This window comes from Danio rerio, chromosome 5 (genome assembly GCF_049306965.1).
Source record: "Danio rerio strain Tuebingen ecotype United States chromosome 5, GRCz12tu, whole genome shotgun sequence".
Lineage (NCBI taxonomy): Eukaryota > Metazoa > Chordata > Actinopteri > Cypriniformes > Danionidae > Danio > Danio rerio.
The window spans coordinates 72,159,981-72,180,000 of NC_133180.1; the positions used below are offsets into that span (position 1 = coordinate 72,159,981).

The window sequence follows — 20,020 nt, forward strand, 5'->3', positions numbered from 1 at the left end:
ATAATTAAAAAAGAGAAAAAAATTCAAAGGGGGGCTAATAATTCTGACTTGTTTATCTGGAAAACAATAATAAAGTCAGATATTCTCATTTCTGAATGTGCATTCGGTAATGTCTGTTTTTGTTTTGGTCTCTTTAACCAGCCCACTGCCAGTTTACGAATTCAATTTCTGGGTTACCTTGGCAGAAAATGCAGCGGTTGGGTTCTTCTAAATCATAAAAGTAGCATAAGATGTTCGCAGATATTTAAGAAACGTAAAGAACATACTTGTTTATCTAGAAAACAATAATGAAGTCAGATATTCTCATTTCAAAATGTGCATTTCATGTCGGAATGTCTGTTTTTGGTCTTTTTAACCAGCGCACTGTCATTATACGAAATCAATTTCTGCACCCACTCTGCTTTGACAGAAAACGCCACGCATTTCATTTCAGTCATGAAGGTTGCCTCGATGTATGCTAATACTGCTGAAAATGCGAGTAATTGTGGCCTTTGAAATGAGACACAAATTTAGATTTATAAAACTCTACATGAGGTGATTTTTTTTTTTAAGCAATTCAAATGCTACAAACATAATCATTAGCTGAGCAGTTTACAGTGTGAGGCTCGATCTTCAGGCATGCTCTCAAACTGTCAGTCTGTCTTCAATCTGGCAACCTGCGTCTGCATTTGGTTGGAGAAGGAGCTGAGGAACAAAAAACCCCTCTCCACTATTTTTAATTTGGGCCTATGCTGTAAAAAATCAGTAAATTTGATGTTTTCTATATTTTGTGATTCATGTTTTTATTTTTTCCTCTTTAACTTATGCTTTTGAATTGCATTATGGGACCTTGATTATTCTTCCAACATTATTTAACCTTAAAAAGTTATAGAATAAACAATATGAGCTGGCAGAATAAACATTGTGAATTTTGCTTTAACGCAGATTTTTAAAAATGCATTATTATTATTTTTTTCTGTTTCCAGGTTACAGAGGGACCAAACCTTCCTCAAACCCTGCTGAGAGAGCCAAAACAGCCATTACAAGTGTGAGCACATTCGAAATGAAGCTCGCAGATTTCCCAGAACTGGGTGATTTCACACCCAGCAGCCCTGCAGGAGCTTCTCTGCACCAGGAACCGTCAGTTTGTGCTGGTGCAGTGATGCCAGCAGAGCGTCAGACTTCACCAGCACCCCTTTATAAGGTAACTTTCAAGCCAAAGAACACATTGTTCTGGTAAACACAAGCTGTTTAATTTTGTGCAGGCTTCACGTTACAAAAAGCTCTTTGTGTGTATGGTAATACACAATAAATGCGCTATATACAGTTGAAGTCAGAATTAATTTAATTACTCATTTCTAATAACTGATTTACATAATGTTCATAATGTTTGACTAGATATTTTTCAAGATACTAGTATTCAGCTTAAGTGACATTTAAAGGCTTAACTAGGTAATTAGGCAAGCTAGGGTAATTAGCCAAGTCATTGTATAATGATGGTTCGATCTGTAGACGATCTGAAAAAAATACTGCTTAAAGGGGCTAATAATATTGACCTTAAAATGGCTTTAAAAAAATTTTAAAACTGCTTTTATTCTAGCCGAAATAAAACAAATAAGACATTCTCCGGAAGAAAAAATATTATCAGACATACTGTGAAAATTTCATTGTTCTGTTAAACTTAATTTGGGAAATATTTAAAGGAAAAGAAAAACAAATTCACAGAAGGGTGAATAATTTTGACTTCAACTGTAAATGCACATTACTTACTATTACTCCATGACATATTTTGACAATTGTTGTTTGTATCCAAATAAGAATGTACCAAAACGAAGAACCAAGTCAGCACAGCAAATCTCGTCCAGTGGAAAAAGTGTGGGAAAGTGTGACTCATCATCAGTTGACCCAGCAGGTGAAGATGTGCAAACACGCCTTTTCAAAATCACATTTTACCCAGCTGATATTCTTAATCCACATAATGCAATCAAAACCTGTATGCTGTTTTGGCAACAATCAGAACTGAAGGGTCATTGTTTTATAAAACAGACATGACCTATTATTTTTTTAATCAAAACATGTTTATCTGATCCGAAACTTTGCATTAATCAGCGAATGGGTATTACTGCGTTTACCCATAACTGTATTATGGTAACAAATATATAGGAATTCTTTTAAGTTTCTAATTACAGATGAACTACCCCAAAAAAACTTAATTTCTATGAATTAAAAATCAACTGAAATAGTAATTTTTTGAAATAGAACCATTTTTATGGAGTATATGTTTATTGGAAAAAGGGTGTGAAATATGGAAAAAAATATTTATTTAATTTGTTATTTGTTGGCTTTATTTCTGTTTCTTTTTATAATTTTATTTATTTTTATATTTTTGTGTATTTGAACAGTATATGTGTGTATAATAAATTATAAATAATGTAATAGAATTCCTTAACCAATACTTTACGTGTATTTATTTATTTATTTATTTACTTATTAGTGTTTATTTTTATGTTTGTTTAATGTTTTAATTATTTATTATTTTATTTGTTTTTATTTATTTTTTAATATATAAATACATTAAATTAATAAAATACATTAACCAATACTTAAAACTTATTTATTTGTTTTTATTTCTGTTTGTTTATTATTTTAATTATATTAAATATTTTAATAATAGTATTTAGATTTTTATCATATATATATATATATATATATATATATATATATATATATATATATATATATATATATATATATATATATATATATAAATTTTTTTTCGTAGTTAATGACTTAAATACATTAACCAATCGGCAAAAAATATTTATTAATTTATTTGAGGTTATTGTATTTTAATTATTTATTATTTTGTTTATGTTTATTCCAGTTAATGACTAAAATACATTAACCAATACTAAAAACTTTAATTTATTTGTGTTTATTTCTGTGTTTGTTTATTATTTTATTTTTTAATGTTTTATTTATTTTTATTGTAGTTAATGACTAAACATTAACCAGTGCTTAAAACTTATATTTATTTATTTATTTATTTGTGTTTATCTGTTTGTTTATTATTTAAATTAGTTATTATTTTGTTTTGTATTTAAAAAAAATATTTTTTATTGTGGTTAATGACAAAAACACAATAACCAATACTTAAAACTTATATTTATTTATTAATTTGTGTTTGTTTAATATTTAAATTGTTTATTTTTATTTTTCATTGTAGTTAATGCCTAAAATACATTAAGCAATACTTTATTTGTGTTTATTTCTGTTTGTTTATTATTTTAGTTATGTATTATTTTATAAATTTTTTATTAAATTTATTTTTATTGTAGTTAATAACGAAAATACAATAACCAATACTTAAAACTTATATTTATTTATTTGTGTTTATTTCTGTGTTTGTTTATTATTTAAATTAAAATTTAAATAAAATCCTATTTTTAATTTATAATTTGTTTTTATTTTAAATAAATTATATTTATATTAATATATTAAATATATATACACACAATTTTACTTTTATTCTGTGCAGTTTATTGTCATCTTAAGAATAACTTGTTTTTTTTTTTGTTCTCATTGAATGTTTAATACCACTGAGAAACACATAATATTATGGAAGTGGTTTGAGCTATTTTTTTTTATCAAATTCTTTTGTTTAAAAATCAATGTGAGTAAAGTTAAAAGTATCATATGCTTTTAAAACTCAATTTAGGTTTAGATCAGGATCCAGCAGTATCCAATCCCAGCGGGTCTTCAGCTCAATCCTGGGCAAACATCGCCTCTCAGCCTCCCAGAGTCATCCAGAAAATCTTCAAAGCCAACACATCTTCTCAGGTAAACAACTGCAGTGGACTCCAGCTTTTTTTTTTTGAGCACGCGCCATACAAAATAGACATCATCACAGTTGTTTTACTTTGTCTAGGAGGATTTATCTGCACAGACAGGAGAGCAGAAAACAGATAAGAAAAAGAGGAAAAGAAAGAAGAAATCCAAGACTGCATCTGACAACACAGAAGAGACACAGGAGGAACATCTCATTCAGCAAGAGCCTCCAAAGTTCGAGGTTGAATATATATATATATATATATATATATATATATATATATATATATATATATATATATATATATATATATATATATATATATATATATATATATATATATATATATATATATATATATATACACACACACACACACACACACACACACACACACACACACACACACCAGGGATGAGCAAACTTGATCCTCAAGGGCCGGAAATTTTCACAGAATGTCTGATAAAATTTTTTCTTCTGGAGAAAGTCTTATTTGTTTTATTTCGGCTAGAATAAAAGCATTTATTAATTTTTTAAAAACTATTTTTGGGACAAAATTATTAGCCCCTTTAAGCAAATTTTTTTATCGATAATCTACAGAACAAACCATCGTTATACAATAACTTGCCTAATTACCCTAACCTGCCTATTTATCCTTATTAACCTAGTTAAGCCTTTAAATGTCACTTTAAGCTGCATAGAAGTGTCTTGAAATATCAAGTAAAATATTATTTAATGTCATCCTGGCAAAGATAAAATAAATCAGTTTTTAGAAATAAGTTTTTAAAAATATTATGCTTAGAAATGTGTTGAAACAATCTTCCCTCCATTAAACAGAAATTGGGAAAAAAAATAAACAGGGGCACTAATAATTCAGGGGGGCTAATAATTCTGACTTCAACATATAAACATTTTTTATTGGCTTATTGCTTTTTCTCTTTTTTTTGTCTTACATTTTTATCGTTAGATTAAATGAACTATTAATGATTATATTTATCATCTGAGTGTTGTTTTTGCAGGATGAAGAGGAGTTTCCAGATCTTTCACTTGCATTTGTAAGTTAATTCTTTTGTTCTGGGCAAATCCTGATGACCCTTAATTCACATAAAAAAATCAAAATATTCACTTCTTTAATGTACCAACTGTTATTATTTTGATTCAGGAAGTCAAAGGACATTCGATGTCTCAAAAAGAAGGATCGTCTCTACATTCGGAGATGAAACACAAAGCCACTAAACCCTCTTCTGCCTCAACGGACACTAAGAAAACACAGGTTGGTGAATGTTTCCAGCACAGTGTTTAAACTCTATCAATACACTTCATATATTATGTAAACACTTGTGAACACTTAAAGGGATAGTTCACCCAAAAGTGTAAAAATCTGTCATCATTTACCTCACTCTCCACTTTCTGTTTGAGTTTTTCCTATTGAACACAAGGGGAAATATTCTAGAGAATGCTGAAAAAAAATTTGAAGGTATTATTTTGGTTCCTACTATGGATGCCTGACAATGCCTGCTTTTTTTTCTTTTCAGAACATCTTGTGTTGTGTTCAACAGAAGAATGAAATTTATGAACGTTTAGAACTAATTGTGTGTGTGTAAATGGTGAGGAAATGATCATTCATGGATGAACCGTCTCTTTTAATGTCTTGAGTAAAATTAAAATTTACATTGTTGATTTTGCTGGCACATATTGGTATTCTTAAAGTAAATAATAATTCTGCCTAAGTTAATCCACTGAAAAAAAAAACAGTTTTGGCCTTAAAATCTGACCGATTTCTTCTGCTTTTGTAGTGTCTGTCCTTGTTGAAGTCAACTTGTTGGTTTCCATAGCAACTGTATATCATTAACCTTATCCACACCTCTCTTACTGAAACAAAGTTTACTGAAACAACATACTGAAATGAAGGGTGTCACAGTGGTGCAGTGGGTAGCACGATCGCCTCAAAGCAAGAAGGTCGTTTATTCGAGCCCCTGTGTTAGTTGGCATTTCTGTGTGGAGTTTGCATGTTCTCCCCGTGTTCGTGTGGGTTTCCTCTGGGTGCTCCAGCTTCCCCCACTGTCCAAAGACAAGCAGTATAGGTGAATTGGGTAAGATAAATTGGCCGTAGTGTATGAGTGTGGATGCAAGAGTGTAGGTGTTTCCCAGTGTTGGGTTGCAGCTGGAAGGGCTTCCGCTGCGTAAAGCATTTGCTGGATAAGTTGGCGGTTCATTCCGCTGTGGCGACTCCTGAATAATAAAGGGACTAAGCTGAAAAGAAAATGAATGAATGAATACTGAAAAAAAAGGCCCAATCCCAAATCTTTTTTTTTTTTTTTAACACCATACCTTCTCCTCCCCCTTGGCCCTTGAAACCTGTAGTAGTGGGGTGTCGTGGATGAAAGTGAAGAGGGTTGGGGAGTTGAGATGGGGGAGGTGGACGGATGAGGAGGGGGGATTGGTAAAATGAGGTGCCGGATCAGATTTCAGAGGGGCCTAATCCGGATTCAGGGTATTCTAGCACAAATCAAGCCCTGATCTTAACAATATAATGTGGCAGTAAGACCATAACTGTTCTGTGTATTTAAACCATGGCCACATTCATCTGTGTAAACACACGAAAACTACAATGCAAACAAAACAACACTAAAATCCATAGAGTCACTTTACAAACAGACAATTAAAATACTGGATAACAAGCCTCTAAGACATCATCATTGTAGCATTTTACAAAAACATAAATTGTTGAGCTGGGAAAATGTCATTAAGTACTCAAACATTTGCCTGTTGTATAAAATCATTCATGGTCTGTCATCCCCACCTCTCAGTCAGTTTGTAAACATCAGGAACAGCACACACAGAGCAACACGAGGGGCAGCCCGAGGAGACTGTATTGTCCCACTCCGGAAAGGTACATTTGGTCAGGGTGCTTTTTCAGTTACAGCTGCACAGGAGTGAAATTCTGTCCCTGGCAGCATCAGAGATATAACCTCCTTTAATATATTCAAAAAACATTTAAAAATCTGGTTTATAGAGAATCAGACGTGTCATCATTCCGATTAGATTGAAACTAGCATGTCAGTCAGTCTGTCAGTCTTTATTCATTTCCCCAGGGCAATTTGGTTTCAGCATACAAGCATGTCACACATAATACACAAAAGTACATCATACAATACAAATTCTACCCTAAATTTAAAACTTTACAGCTGTGGGGATGAATGAAAGTTTAAAACGATTTGTTTGACTAATAGGAGTTCTGTATCGAATACCAGAAGGGAGAATATAAAACTCGTGGTGCATAGGATGGGAATCATCTGACAGAATACTCTCAGCTTTACTCAAAACTTGTCTGTGGTATAAATGAGCCATGGGCATCTGTTTTTTCCGTTATTTTTCCTCCTAGGTTCACAATTTTCTTCGAACAACTCTTATTTTTCACACTTAGAGAATTGAACCAACAAAGCAAAGAAAAGGATAACGGTGATTGAATGTATGAACTGTAAAACATGCACATGAGTGATTTATCTATACCAAAAGATCTCAATTTCTGTAAACAGTATAATCTTTGTTGCCCCTTCTTACACAACGTATTAGTATTAGCAGAAAAAGACGATATGTTAAAACAGTTCCCAGACACCTATACTGTTTAACACTCTCAACATCCACTCCATTAATACAAGTTTTCTTATCCTCAATCTGTCTCCTCTTACAATTAAAATCAATGGTCATCTCTTTCGTCTTAAGAACATTCACTTGTAAGAAAGCCTCCTGACACCAGCTGGAAAAATAATAAATTACAGGACCGTGCATGGAGTCTTCCACGCAAATGTTTCCATTTTGTGCCTACCATCTTAATGATCTGTTGTTTAAATGCGTTTCAACTATTTTGATCTCTTTTACAAAATGTCGGTGTTTTAGTTTAATTTGTAAATATTCTTTTTTTAACATCTATATAACCATGTCTATTTTAGTACTTTTTAACTATGTTTGATTGATTGTATAATTATGTTGGCTTGAGAAAGCCAACATACTGTAATGCTACTTAAACTTATTCTTATTATTATTATTATTATTATTATTCTTATTATTATTCCGGCTTCTGACCTAAAAAAAGCAATCGCTTCTCCTCCCAGGACTTAGATGCTACAAGCCCCAAATTTGGTCAAAAGCTGTCTTTTGCTCAGGAGATGGTTGCTGTATGTCCTCATGCCGATAAGATTTGTAGTTTTTGAATTAAAAAATTTTTTATTAAAAAATTGTATCGAGTATTTGGGGCATATAAAAAAGTATACAATCCTCAAATTTGGCCAAAAGATGTGTTTGAAATTACTGATAATTGTCATATTTATTTGGTGTAATTATAAATAACAGTTTTCCTATAAATATTTTTTTTATATTAAATTTGTAAAATTCAGACTCAAAGTGTGTCAGAGTGTCCACGAGATGGCGCCAGAAGACTATTTTTGAGCCCTTTGTAAATTAGTAATGGCCCTTTAAAAGGCGGGGATATCCGTGCTGATCTGGATGCAGAATCTTCCGCGTCGGAATCGACCCGCATGCATTTCTGTCTGCTACCCTGTGAGTTTTAAAATGCATGCCTCTGATGTTGGCAGAAACATAACTTTACTTCAGATATTTCTTTCAAAACAGAATATTCTGTGCCGTGAAAAAGCCTTCTCCTCTACTTGTGATAATGAAAATGAAAGCCAAGGAACATTCACGTATATTATACAATAAACACATTTAATATAAAATCATTCTAACTTTATTTTTAATCTGTATTTTAACCCTCTAAAAACAGCTATGTCCTTGCCACAAAACTAATAATCCATCTTCAAAACCTACAATTTCTTTCCATTCGGTCCGGTCGGACCTGAACGTCTTTATACCGTTGTAATCACGTGTAAATTCTAACAAAGACAATGTTTGCACTTTTTAAATCACATTTTATTTATTGTGCAAAAACAGTATTATAATGTTTTAAAGCAAAAATGTTAACAACAATTATTTACAAACAGTGAAAATAAAGTGTGTGTATATATATATATATATATATATATATATATATATATATATATATATATATATATATATATATATATATATATATATATATATATATATACATATATATATTATACAGTTGAAGTCAGAATTATTAGCTCCCCTGTTTATTTTTTCCCCAATTTCTGTTTAATGGAGGGAAGATTGTTTCAGCACATTTCTAAGCATAATAGTTTTAATAACTCATTTCTAATAACTTCTTTATTTTATCTTTGCCATGATGACAGTAAATAATATTTGACTTGATATTTTTCAAGACACTTCTATACAGCTTAAAGTGACATTTAAAGGCTTAACTAGGTTAATAAGGTGAACTAGGCAGGTTAGGGTAATTAGGCAAGTTATTGTATAACGATGGTTTGTTCTGTAGACTATCAAAAAAAAATTGCTTAAAGGGGCAAATTATTGTGTCCCAAAAATAGTTTTTAAATAATTAATAACTGCTTTTATTCTAGCCGAAATAAAACAAATAAGACTTTCTCAAGAAGAAAAATATTATCAGACATACAGTGAAAATTTCCTTGCTCTGTTAAACATAATTTGGGAAATATTTAAAAAAGGGAAAAAAAATCAAAAGGGGGTTAATAATTCTGACTTCAACTGTATATATGTATGTATATATACATACATATATACATATATAACACATACACACATTTATGGTTAGGGTTATAAGGATTATTTCTTAATCCCCCTTTTATGTTAGCAAAAACATAAGTTTACTTCAGATATTTCTTTCAAAACAATATTCTGTGCCGCAAAAGAGCCTTCTCCTCACTTGTGATAATGACAATGAAAGCCAAGCTTTTGGTCTATGCTGTACCAAAAAAAAAAAAAAAAAATCACCCAGGTGATGACAACTAAATATTACGATTATAACATTGTGTTAGTGGCCAGTGGGGTGGAACAACGTCATTGGTCTGAATTAACCACGTGATGAAGACGTCCTATAATATTGTATTTAATGCGATTTTCTTCCTGTAAACTGTATATAACTATATAACTATAACTATATATATAATGCTGCAAATTACTGTAAATTGACTGTACTCTATATTAACTGCAAAAATTATAAGACTGATTAAATAAAAGACAAATTAACTAAATGCATGTGCTATTGTTTCATTAGTATTTTAATGTAATATTTTTCTTCATATGATATTTATTATAATGTAATTTTGTTCAGATTATAATATATACTATAAATACTAACTATACTATAGTGATCTGCATTAAACAACCTGAACAAATCAGTCCTCTCTCTCTCTCTCTCTCTCTCTCTCTCTCTCTCGATTTGATCAAAAATGTAAATGAGGCCTTCCGATTAACAGTCCAGTGGACCCTAGCAACAGCCTAGAAACCACTCAGAACACCATAGCAACTACCTAGGAATGCCTTAGCTACACCTTAGCAACCGCCTAGCAACCACTTATCAACCGCTGTGCTTGCTGCCAACTGCCTTTGAGTCCCCGGCGCAGTCACGTTGGCTTTCTCAAGCCAACATCAAAGTTCGTCAACGAACTTTAGGTTCTAGTTCTTGTATTGTTGTTCAGGGACAACAGATGAAAAATAGCCTTCGGGCTAATTCTGGTGCATTGGCAGAAATGCTAATTAATGTACACCAGCAGTCACCAACCCTGTTCCTGGAGAGCTACCTTCCTGCACATTTCAGTTGCAACCCTGACCAAACACACCTGTTTGTAATTATCAAGTGCTGCTTTATTTACTATTAATTAGTTCAGGTGTGTTTGATCAGGGTTGGGACTGAATTCTGCTGGAAGGCAGCTCTCCAGGAACAGGGTTGGTGACCCCTGATGTACACTGTCCCTGCCAAATAAACAAATAAATAAAAAAATTAACATTATAGCAGACACTGTAAAAAGCTCATTCCCAGCCACTAAACTTTTCTGACAGGGTATTCGAGTGTCAGAATGTTGTGGGACTGCTGTACAGGAGTTATGATTATGGATTATAAATGGCAGAATTTAGCGGTTTTTATTTCAGCGTTTTTTTTTTAAAGCATGACAGTTATGAATATATTAAAATGTGCTTGTTTGTTGAAAAGATTTGTAATAATGACAAAACTTACAAATATGTGTATCTCCTTACTTCCGTGTGCAGCCATGCTGTCCCTGTACATGGTATATTCTGGGAATTTTTCGTACTCCTTGGTTTCGAGTGTGGTCCTGAAAAATCTCTCTTTCGAGGGCCCTTCCTTTTAGCCCTTCCTCCAAGCCAGGGGGGGCCAATCCTGTTCCTGGAGATCTACCTTCCTGCAGATTTCAGTTGCAACCCTTATCAAACACCTGTCTGTAATTATCAAGTGGATTTCAGGTCCTAATTAATTGGTTCAGGTGGGTTTGATCAGAGGAGGAGCTAAACTGTACAGGAAGGTAGATCTCCAGGAACAGGATTGAGCACCCCTGCTCTAAGTCCTACGTCTTCAAGCTAAAGACAATTAGGAGACCCCTACCCCTTCACGTGAACACGCAAGAAAGGCTAAGGGGTAGAATTGGGATTGGGCCAAAGTATCTATAACTTCTGGTTCATTCAGACTTTAAAGGGTACCTGTGATGCAAAATCAACTTTTGGAAGCTGTTTGGACAAAACTGTGTATAATAGTGTGCACAGTCATATTGGAGTGATATAAACAGGACAAGTCTCTTTTAAAAATAATTCCTGACGTTAAAAAAGGATCCAAATGCTAGTGAATTTGAGGCCCACTGCAGCATGATGTAGAAGTGTGGTTGTCCCCGCCCACCGAATAGATTGACGAGTGTATTGACATGTCTGCATAATAATGCGTATAAACATGTCCATGGAACAGGATTTGCAAAGAAACTGGAACTTAAAGATCAATTCAGCTCTCTGTGATCAGCTGCACCTCAACAAGTTGAGTTTAAATGGTTTTTTAAACAGCATGTTTGTAATAAAGACGGTAGAATTCACTATGTAATTCATTAGTGCTAGAATGACTACAGCTGCATAGTGTCAGTGAACTTTGTATGTGACTCTTCGTTGCAGAAAGGCTTGAATAAACTCCACCACAAATACGTCAAACTAAATGAGTCCCAATTAATTCTTATCTCAGCAGACGAGTCAGAAGAAGTCAAAAGTTCCAGTACAGCTCGACCTGGGAAACATGCTGGCGTTTCTTGAGCAGAAGCAACAGTCGCAGAAATCCAAACAAGACCAGCGACCGGTAACACTGACAGGTAATTGACTGAGCAGTTAATGTGCATACATTCTCCTTTCTGATTGAGTTAATCAAATAAATTAAGACGATATAGACAACTATGATGTTAGTTACCACTTTTGGAGATGTTAGATTTTTACAATTAGTCATTTAGCAGATGCTTTTGTCCAAGGTGACTTACAGTTGAGGAGCCATTCAGCGATTCAGCAAGAAGAGGCAATACACACAAGAAGTGCTAATTATACGAAGGAACAGTTAGTGCTCAGGGAATTTAGTGCCAGAGCAAGACATTTTTCACAGTGTTTTTCTGTGATATTTTTTCTTCTGGAGAAAAGTCTTATTTGTTTTACTTCAGCTAGAATAAAAGTAGTTTTTATTTTTTTTTAAAAACCATTTTAAGCTCAATATTATTAGCCTCCTTAAGCAATGTTATTTTTTGGATTGTCTACAGAACAAATCCTCGTTTTACAATCATTTGCCTAATTTTTTTGTACAATATATTTATTACTGTTTTTTAATATCACAACAAATTACACAATTACAGAATAATAATCATGCAGACACAGCAAACTTTTTACACCCTGTCCTCCCTCCCATCAACCCATTCCCTTAAAAAATAAATAAACGAGAAAAAATAAATAAATAAAAGAGAAAAAAATAAACAAATGAGAAAAAATAAAAAAATAAATGAGAAAAAACAAAAATAAATAAATAAATAAATAAATGAGAAAAAATGAATAAATAAAAGAGAAAAAATAAAAATAAATAAATAAACGAGAAAAAAATAATAATATTAAATGAGAAAAAAAGTATATGTTTAAATAAGGTAAAGATTGTTTCCTGAGTCTATGTTTAGACCAGGGGTCACCAATCTCGGTCCTGGAGGGCCGGTGTCCCTGCAGGGTTTAGCTCCAACTTGCCTCAACACACCTGCCTAAATGTTTCAAGTATACCTAGTAAGACCTTGATTAGCGTGTTCAGGTGTGTTTGATTAGGGTTTGAGCTAAAATCTGCGGGACACCGGCCCTCCAGGAACAAGTTTGGTGACCCCTGGTTTAGACCATGATACTTCCCTACTCCCTCTAAGCTTGTTCTTGTTGTAGCAGACTGTCAACATTTACATTGTACTTCAGGAAGTTATTAAAAGGTCTCCAGATATCTTCAAACACATTGTGTGTTTCTTTTTGACAATGTATGTGATCTTTTCCATTGACATTATGTGACACCATTTCTTTAATCCACCTTCCTATTCTAGGTTCATTTATATTTTTTTCAATTAAGAGCAACAATAATACTTTTAACTTGTAAAATACACGTCTATGAATCTGACCTCTTTGCTTTGTAAGAGAGGGCTGACAGGATATATACCCAGGATAAAAGTCTTAGGATCTAAAGGTAATTTCTTTGATAAAATTTGAAAATTATTTCAATTACACCTTGCCAAAAGGGTTTCCATATACAGTGGTAAAGTGTACCTCTTACCTCATTACACTTTATACAGGTATCTGGAATGTTATCACGTCAAGCTTGTGCAATATAGCAGTTATGTATGTTCGCATTAACCATTTGTACTGTATGAGTTTCAGGCTACTAATGATTTGCCTAATTACCATAACCTGCCTAAATAACCTAGTTAAGCCTTTAAATGTCACTTCAAGCTGAATACTAGTATCTTGAAAAATACCTACTAAAATATTATGCGCTGTCATTAAGGCAAAGATAAAATAAATCCGTTATTAGGAGCTATTTTGTTTAGAAATGTGTTGGAAAAATCTTCTTTCTGTTAAACAGAAATTGGGGAAAAGAAAATATACGGGGGGACGAATGATTCAGGAGGGCTAATAATTCTAACTTCAACTGTAAATCAAGTGCTATTCTGTGTTTTAGTTGGAGGAGCTCTGCCTGTCGTCCACAAAGAGCCTTCAGTCCAGAAGAAGCAGTGGCAGCAGGAGAAGACCCCGCACAACCCGCTGGACTCCACCTGTCCTTCAGTGAAGAAAGGAAAACAGAGAGAAGTCCCTAAAGCCAAAAAACCAACACCACTCAAACGAGTAAGTCCATTCTTCATTTAACCCTCCTGTTGTCTTAAAATTCTGTATACACCATTCGCCCTTCAGTCAAGAATGACCCGTCTTCACTAAACATTTACATTTAGTCATTTAGCAGACGCTTTTATCCAAAGCGACTTACAAATGAGGTCAAGGAAGCAATTTACACAACTAGTGCTGTAGGCAAGTTTCAGATGTGTAAAGTAGAGGTGTGAACCTATACTGGTCTCATGGTTCGGTTCAGTTACGATTATCATGCTTTCGGTTCAATTCGATATCTCGGTGCATCACGGTGCATTGACGATGCTTTCTATTTACAGTGTTATATTTTAGGGGGGAGGCTATAACAAGCTATCTGTATAAACACACAGACACACAGCACCACACTGTCTCTCATTCAAACACATTCACAAACATAGACAGCAGCAAACAAATAAACAAACACACACACACACACACACACACACTTAAGCCCTCGCTACAGGGAGAGCTCGCGCTGAGCGGAGCAGAAAAAAAAAAAAAAAAGAAGCACTTTTCCGACGGTCCCTTACTGAGAGCTCCTCTCAGCACGAGCTCTCCCGGCTAAACACATATCGCGAGGGCTCAAACGGAGCATTGCTCATAATGTCGAGCGAAAAAAAAAAGACAGCTGTGAAACATAACCAGCTTTGTCTTTTTGTAGCAAACACACTTTAGATCTTTTTAGGGTAAGAGGTTTTTGAGTTATTGCCGTCTATAACTGAATGTGTGTCAGGAATATCGAAAACAAAACTAACTGAAGCGCGCTCATTTCTGGTGCCCCTCTGGATATACAGCGCCCTTAGCATTTGCCTATGGTGCCTATGCCACGGGCCGGCCCTGAGTTGGCTGAGTGTTGTAAATACTCGCGCTCACCTCCCTCGCAACAGAGCGCATAGAAGATAAATGACGGCAGTACATAATAACCGATTATGATTATTACTGAACCGATACCGAATTGTCCGCATCTGCATCGCGGTGCACCGAAGAAACAATTAATTTTGACACCCCTATTGTAAAGTGTAAGTTTTTTTTTTTTTTTTTTTTTTTCTTATTTTTTAGTACAGTTAGCGGTGGAGCCAGAGAGGCAATTGCAGATTAGGAAGGGAAGTGGAGACTAAATAGTTGAGTTTTTATTCGTTTCTTGAGTTATCTGCCGTTCTGGTGCAGTTAGGGAGTTCATTCCACCAACTGGGCAGATTGAATGCGAGAGTTTGGGAAAGTGATTTCTTCCCTCTTTGGGATGGAACCACGAGGCGACGTTCATTCACAGAACGCAAATTTCTGGAGGGCACATAAATCTGCAGAAGTGAGAGCAGATAAGAAGGAGCAAAGCCAGAGGTCGCTTTGTAAGCAAACATCAGCGCTTTGAATTAAAATAAAGCAGCTAAATTTAATTTAAATCCTCAAATCTATTTTGCATGAAGAAACAGCCTCATCTTAAACACAAACACTGTGAATGTCTAGGTTCCCCCTCATCAGTGTGCAGTATTTCATCTGTGTTTAATCAGACACTCATTTTTGACTAAAGTAAAGGCTATATAAGTACATGCATAAGTGTAAAATTATTTTAGTAAGATGGTATTCATAAAAATTAAACTAGCAGATTCTTATTGTGTGTATGTGTTAGTGTGCTTGTAGTCTTTGTGGTGTAAAAATGAACAAAATTGACAACAGTTGTACCCTAAATGTGTACAACCCTCATGAAAATATTAATTCATTCAACTATTCCGGCAAATGTTTTACTCAGTGGATGCCCTTCCAGCTGCAACCCAGTACTGGGAAACACCAATACACTCACATTTACACACAAACACTCCTACACTGCGGCCAATTTGCTGTATTTTAGTTCACCTATAGCGCATGTCCTTGGATAGTGGGGGAAACCAGAGCACCCGGAGGAAACCCACGCCAACACGGGGAATACATGAACACTCCACAAACTCCACGCCCAGCCGGGACTCGAACCAGCAACCTTCTTGCTTCGATGTGACAGTGCTAACCATTGAGCCACCGTGCCGCCCTCTCATGAAGATATGAACATAGAAATTATCAAATAAAATTCTAATGCTGGGGTCACTTTAGATTAAGTCAAACATCCCCCAAAAAACATTGTTTAGTTTATTTTTTCCCCATCTTAAAATGGTCATTTTGACCCTTAAGTCAACAGAAGAATTAAAGTTCCTTGGAAAGAAAAAAAAGCTTTTTTTTTTGGTTTATTTATTTATTTATTTTAGACTAGATTAAAGATTTCTAATGCCATCAAACAGAACTAAAATGTCATTTATGTCTTTTGAATATTCTGTTAGTAATGAAATAACACACTCAAGTGTGTTTTTGATCTGCTTTGTAATGTATTTTTCAATCTGAACATTTGAGGTGATTCTCCGGGAACGAGAGGAGAGGAAACAGAACCGGCTGCTTGAGGAAAGAGACCCGTCCCGTGTGGCCACAGAAGCGGGAGAAAAGGAGACCAGTGAAAACCCTTCTGAAGCGAGTCTGCCTGAGCAAGAACATCTTGAGTCAAGTATGAAACGCACCACTGCAGTGTCTTTACATGAACCATCAATGCGGAGGCTGCTTAGGATGCAGTTGAAGTCAGAATTATTAGCTCTCCTAAATTATTAGACCCCCTGTATATTTTCCCCCAATTTCTGTTTAACGGAGAGAAGATTTTGTTCAACACATTTCTAAACATAATAGTTTTAATAACTCATTTCTGATAATTGATTTCTTTTATCTTTGTCATGATGACAGCACATAATATTTGACTAGATATTTTTCAAAATACTAGTATTCAGCTTAAAGTGACATTTAAAGGCTTAATTAAGACAGTTAGTGTATAATGATGGTTTGTTCTTCAGACAATGAAAAAAAAATTGCTTAAGGGGGCTAATAATATTGACCATAAAATGTTTTTTAAAAATGAAAAACTGCTTTTATTCCATCCGAAGTAAAACAAAACAGACTTTCTCCAGAAGAAAAAACATTGTAGGAAATACTGTGTAAAATTCCTTGCTCTGTTAAACATCATTTGGGAAATATTTAAAAAAGAAAAACAGTCACAGGAGGGCTTATAATTCTGACTTTAACTGTATGTTATATTGTATTATTGTCTTTCTTGGACACGTCAGTGATTTTTGAAATGCATGGACAGCAAGGCCCAATCCCAATTCTATTTTTGTACCCCCACCCTGAAGCCGCCTTTTCACTGCACACGACAAACGAGAAGCGACAGACCGGAAGTCATTCATTTCCAATGGAGAGCAGTCCGGGAGCTGCGTTGAGTTCCGATCATCTCTGTATGTGGAAAATTCGGATCCGAATTGAGCTGCGGATCCGTTGAAATATTTGAACTCCTGCGACTAGACCGTATGCGAACTGCCGACCGGATATGATGGATTCCAGTTTTGTCCAAGCAGATCCGTGTGCGCGAGATGAGAAATAGGAGTTTATTTGGTTTTTTTTTTAATCTAAAAAGTCTATATTAAAAAAAAAACTTTCTGTTCATAAATGTAAGTAAGAAAGTAATAAAAATATATATTTTAATGTTGTCTCCACATTCCCTCCAATATTTTAGCGGTCTATGAGTTTCTAGTATTCATTCATTCATTAAACCATGTAAACGCACATAGAATAAAGGCTCTTGCTTTTGCACTCCTTTAATTCGGACATCGTGTCAATCAGTTTCTCCCTAACGGTGCACGACAACACTGAAAAATACTGTGCGGCTGCCACAAGGGGGCGTATTCCTACAGTCGTGTTTAAATGTTGTGTGCAGTGGAAAGGCGGCTTGAGGGTGAAGGGCTTCAAAATGTACCCCTAAGAATTGGGACAGCACTACAGCACCTGCACACGTCATCATATATCATCATGATCTCTTGCTTCATGTGAGAGCAGACGATCGCGACTGCTGTAGTTATTCCAGTTGTGCTATTTTTTTGGTATTTATCTTCAGGAAATGACTGAAGGCATATAGTATGTTATCAATGATCTAATGTGGCAATAAGATTGTAACTGTACTGGGTATTTACACAGTGGCCATATTCATCTATGTAAACGCACCAAAAACAGCATTAACATTATAGCAGACACTGTAAAAAGCCACTAGACTTTTCTGACAGGGTATTCGAGTGTCATCGGGTGACAGAATGTTGTGGGATTGCTGTACAGGAGTTATGATTATGGATTATAGGTTGCGAATTTTATTTTTATTTTTTATTTTAGAGCTTTTTTTTTTTTTTTAGAATTTTAGCGCTTTTTTTTTTAAAGCATGACGGTAAAACACGAACGCGGTTATGAATATATTAAAACATGTGCTTGTTTGTTTGTTTGTAAAAATTCATAATAATGACAAAAAAATACTAATTTGTGGAACTCCTTACTTCCGGGTTCAGCAATACTGCCGTTGTGGCTGGTGTATTCTGGGAAATGTTCTTACCCCTTGGTTTCGAGTGTTGTCCTGAAAAATCTTTGTTCGCAGGGGTATTTACCCTTTGCCCTTAGCCCTACGCCTTTAAGCTAAAGAGAATTGCGACAACCCTAAATGGTGAAATTGACCTGTTTTAGATGCTGATGACAATGCTGAAGACATTGGTGTTAAGGATTCAGAGATTGAGCAGCCTGCTTCACCTTCTGATGACAAGTTGGACGACGGCTTGTCAGAGAATCCAACACTACAAACCGAGATTCCCAATTCCAATCCCATTTCCAAAGTTCCCAAAATTCACAGCAGGAAGTTCAGAGAGTAAGAAAATCTGTTTTTAAAATGTATGCTGCCTTTGTTTATTTTTTTATAATAATAATATTATTATTATTATTTTTTTGTTTTTTTTTGTTTTACCATTTAGTTTTTTTCTTGTTTTTTATTTTTGTAGCTATTTGATTTAGTTTTTTGTTTCTTTTTTTGCTTTGCATTTTTTTCTTTGTTTTGTTTTACATTTACTTTTGTTTTGTTTTCTTTGTTTTAAGTTTGTTTAGATTTTTTTTTCTTTTGTTTTAGTTTTTTAACTTTTGTTGGTGTGTATTTATTATTTGGTTATTTTTGTTTTTTGTCTGTGGGTTGTCATTAGCTGTGTTTCCATCCAAAGATGCGAATTAAATGTATGCAGAAAACTGGAATATCACACCAGCTTTGTTGTTTTTTAGTTTGGGTTTTATTGCTTTGATTGTTTTACTAATGCATTTTAGTTTAGCTTTTTTCAATTCAATATTTATTCAAGTTTTGTTTTTTATTCTTGTTGTTTTAGTTTGCTTTTGTTTTGTTTTTGGAGCGTTCTGTTTGTTTTGTTTTTTCATTGTTTTGTACTTTTTTTGTTTTACTATGTTATTTCTGTCTTGTTTTTCATTGCTTTGTTTTGCTTGTGCATTTTAGTTTTTAAATTCTGAAGTATATAGTTATTAATTTAAAGTTTGGTTTTTATTCTTGTTTTAGTTTTACCCTTTTTGTTTTTGTGTTGTCTTAGTTTTGTTTTTTCATTGTTTTACTAAGCTGTTTTTAGTTTGTTTCACTGCTTTGTTTGTTTTGCTTTTTTCAATTCTGAAATGTATATTTATTCAAGTTAGTTTGTTTGTTTTATTCTTGTTGTTTTAGTTTTTGCTTTTGTTTGCCTTTTGTTTTTCTTTTCTTAATTTTGCTTTATGCTTTGTTTTTGCTTTTGCATTTGTTTTTCATGTCTAAAATAAAAGAAAATGTTTATTGATAACAGATTTTCTTTTTTCTTTGAACTAATTCTACAGCTACTGCAATCAAGTGCTCAGCAAAGATGTAGATGAGTGTGTGAGCAACTTACTGAAGGAGCTGGTGAGGTTTCAAGATCGTCTCTATCAGAAAGACCCCATGAAGGCCAGGATGAAGCGCAGGCTAGTCATGGGCCTACGAGAGGTGCTAAAACACCTCAAACT

General features: G+C 34.0%; 1 protein-coding gene across 4 annotated transcripts in view; it reads left to right on the plus strand.

The window, feature by feature from the left end:
* The window catches only part of mfsd10 (major facilitator superfamily domain containing 10), a 53,319-nt gene that overhangs the window by 25,709 nt on the left and 7,590 nt on the right, over nucleotides 1–20,020 (plus strand). For 2 of the 4 annotated variants that reach the window (XM_073950360.1, XM_068221566.2), the window contains 11 exons: nucleotides 966–1,183; nucleotides 1,798–1,891; nucleotides 3,698–3,819; nucleotides 3,908–4,048; nucleotides 4,828–4,863; nucleotides 4,971–5,081; nucleotides 11,946–12,069; nucleotides 13,938–14,101; nucleotides 16,496–16,643; nucleotides 18,686–18,863; nucleotides 19,856–20,020. The exon at nucleotides 19,856–20,020 is cut by the window's right edge and continues 56 nt beyond it. In XM_073950360.1, coding sequence (XP_073806461.1) covers nucleotides 966–1,183; nucleotides 1,798–1,891; nucleotides 3,698–3,819; nucleotides 3,908–4,048; nucleotides 4,828–4,863; nucleotides 4,971–5,081; nucleotides 11,946–12,069; nucleotides 13,938–14,101; nucleotides 16,496–16,643; nucleotides 18,686–18,863; nucleotides 19,856–20,020 — 1,501 coding nt within the window. The remainder of the gene's footprint in view (nucleotides 1–965; nucleotides 1,184–1,797; nucleotides 1,892–3,697; nucleotides 3,820–3,907; nucleotides 4,049–4,827; nucleotides 4,864–4,970; nucleotides 5,082–11,945; nucleotides 12,070–13,937; nucleotides 14,102–16,495; nucleotides 16,644–18,685; nucleotides 18,864–19,855) is intronic. The other 2 variants (XM_073950361.1, XM_068221567.2) reach the window with 1 other exon arrangement.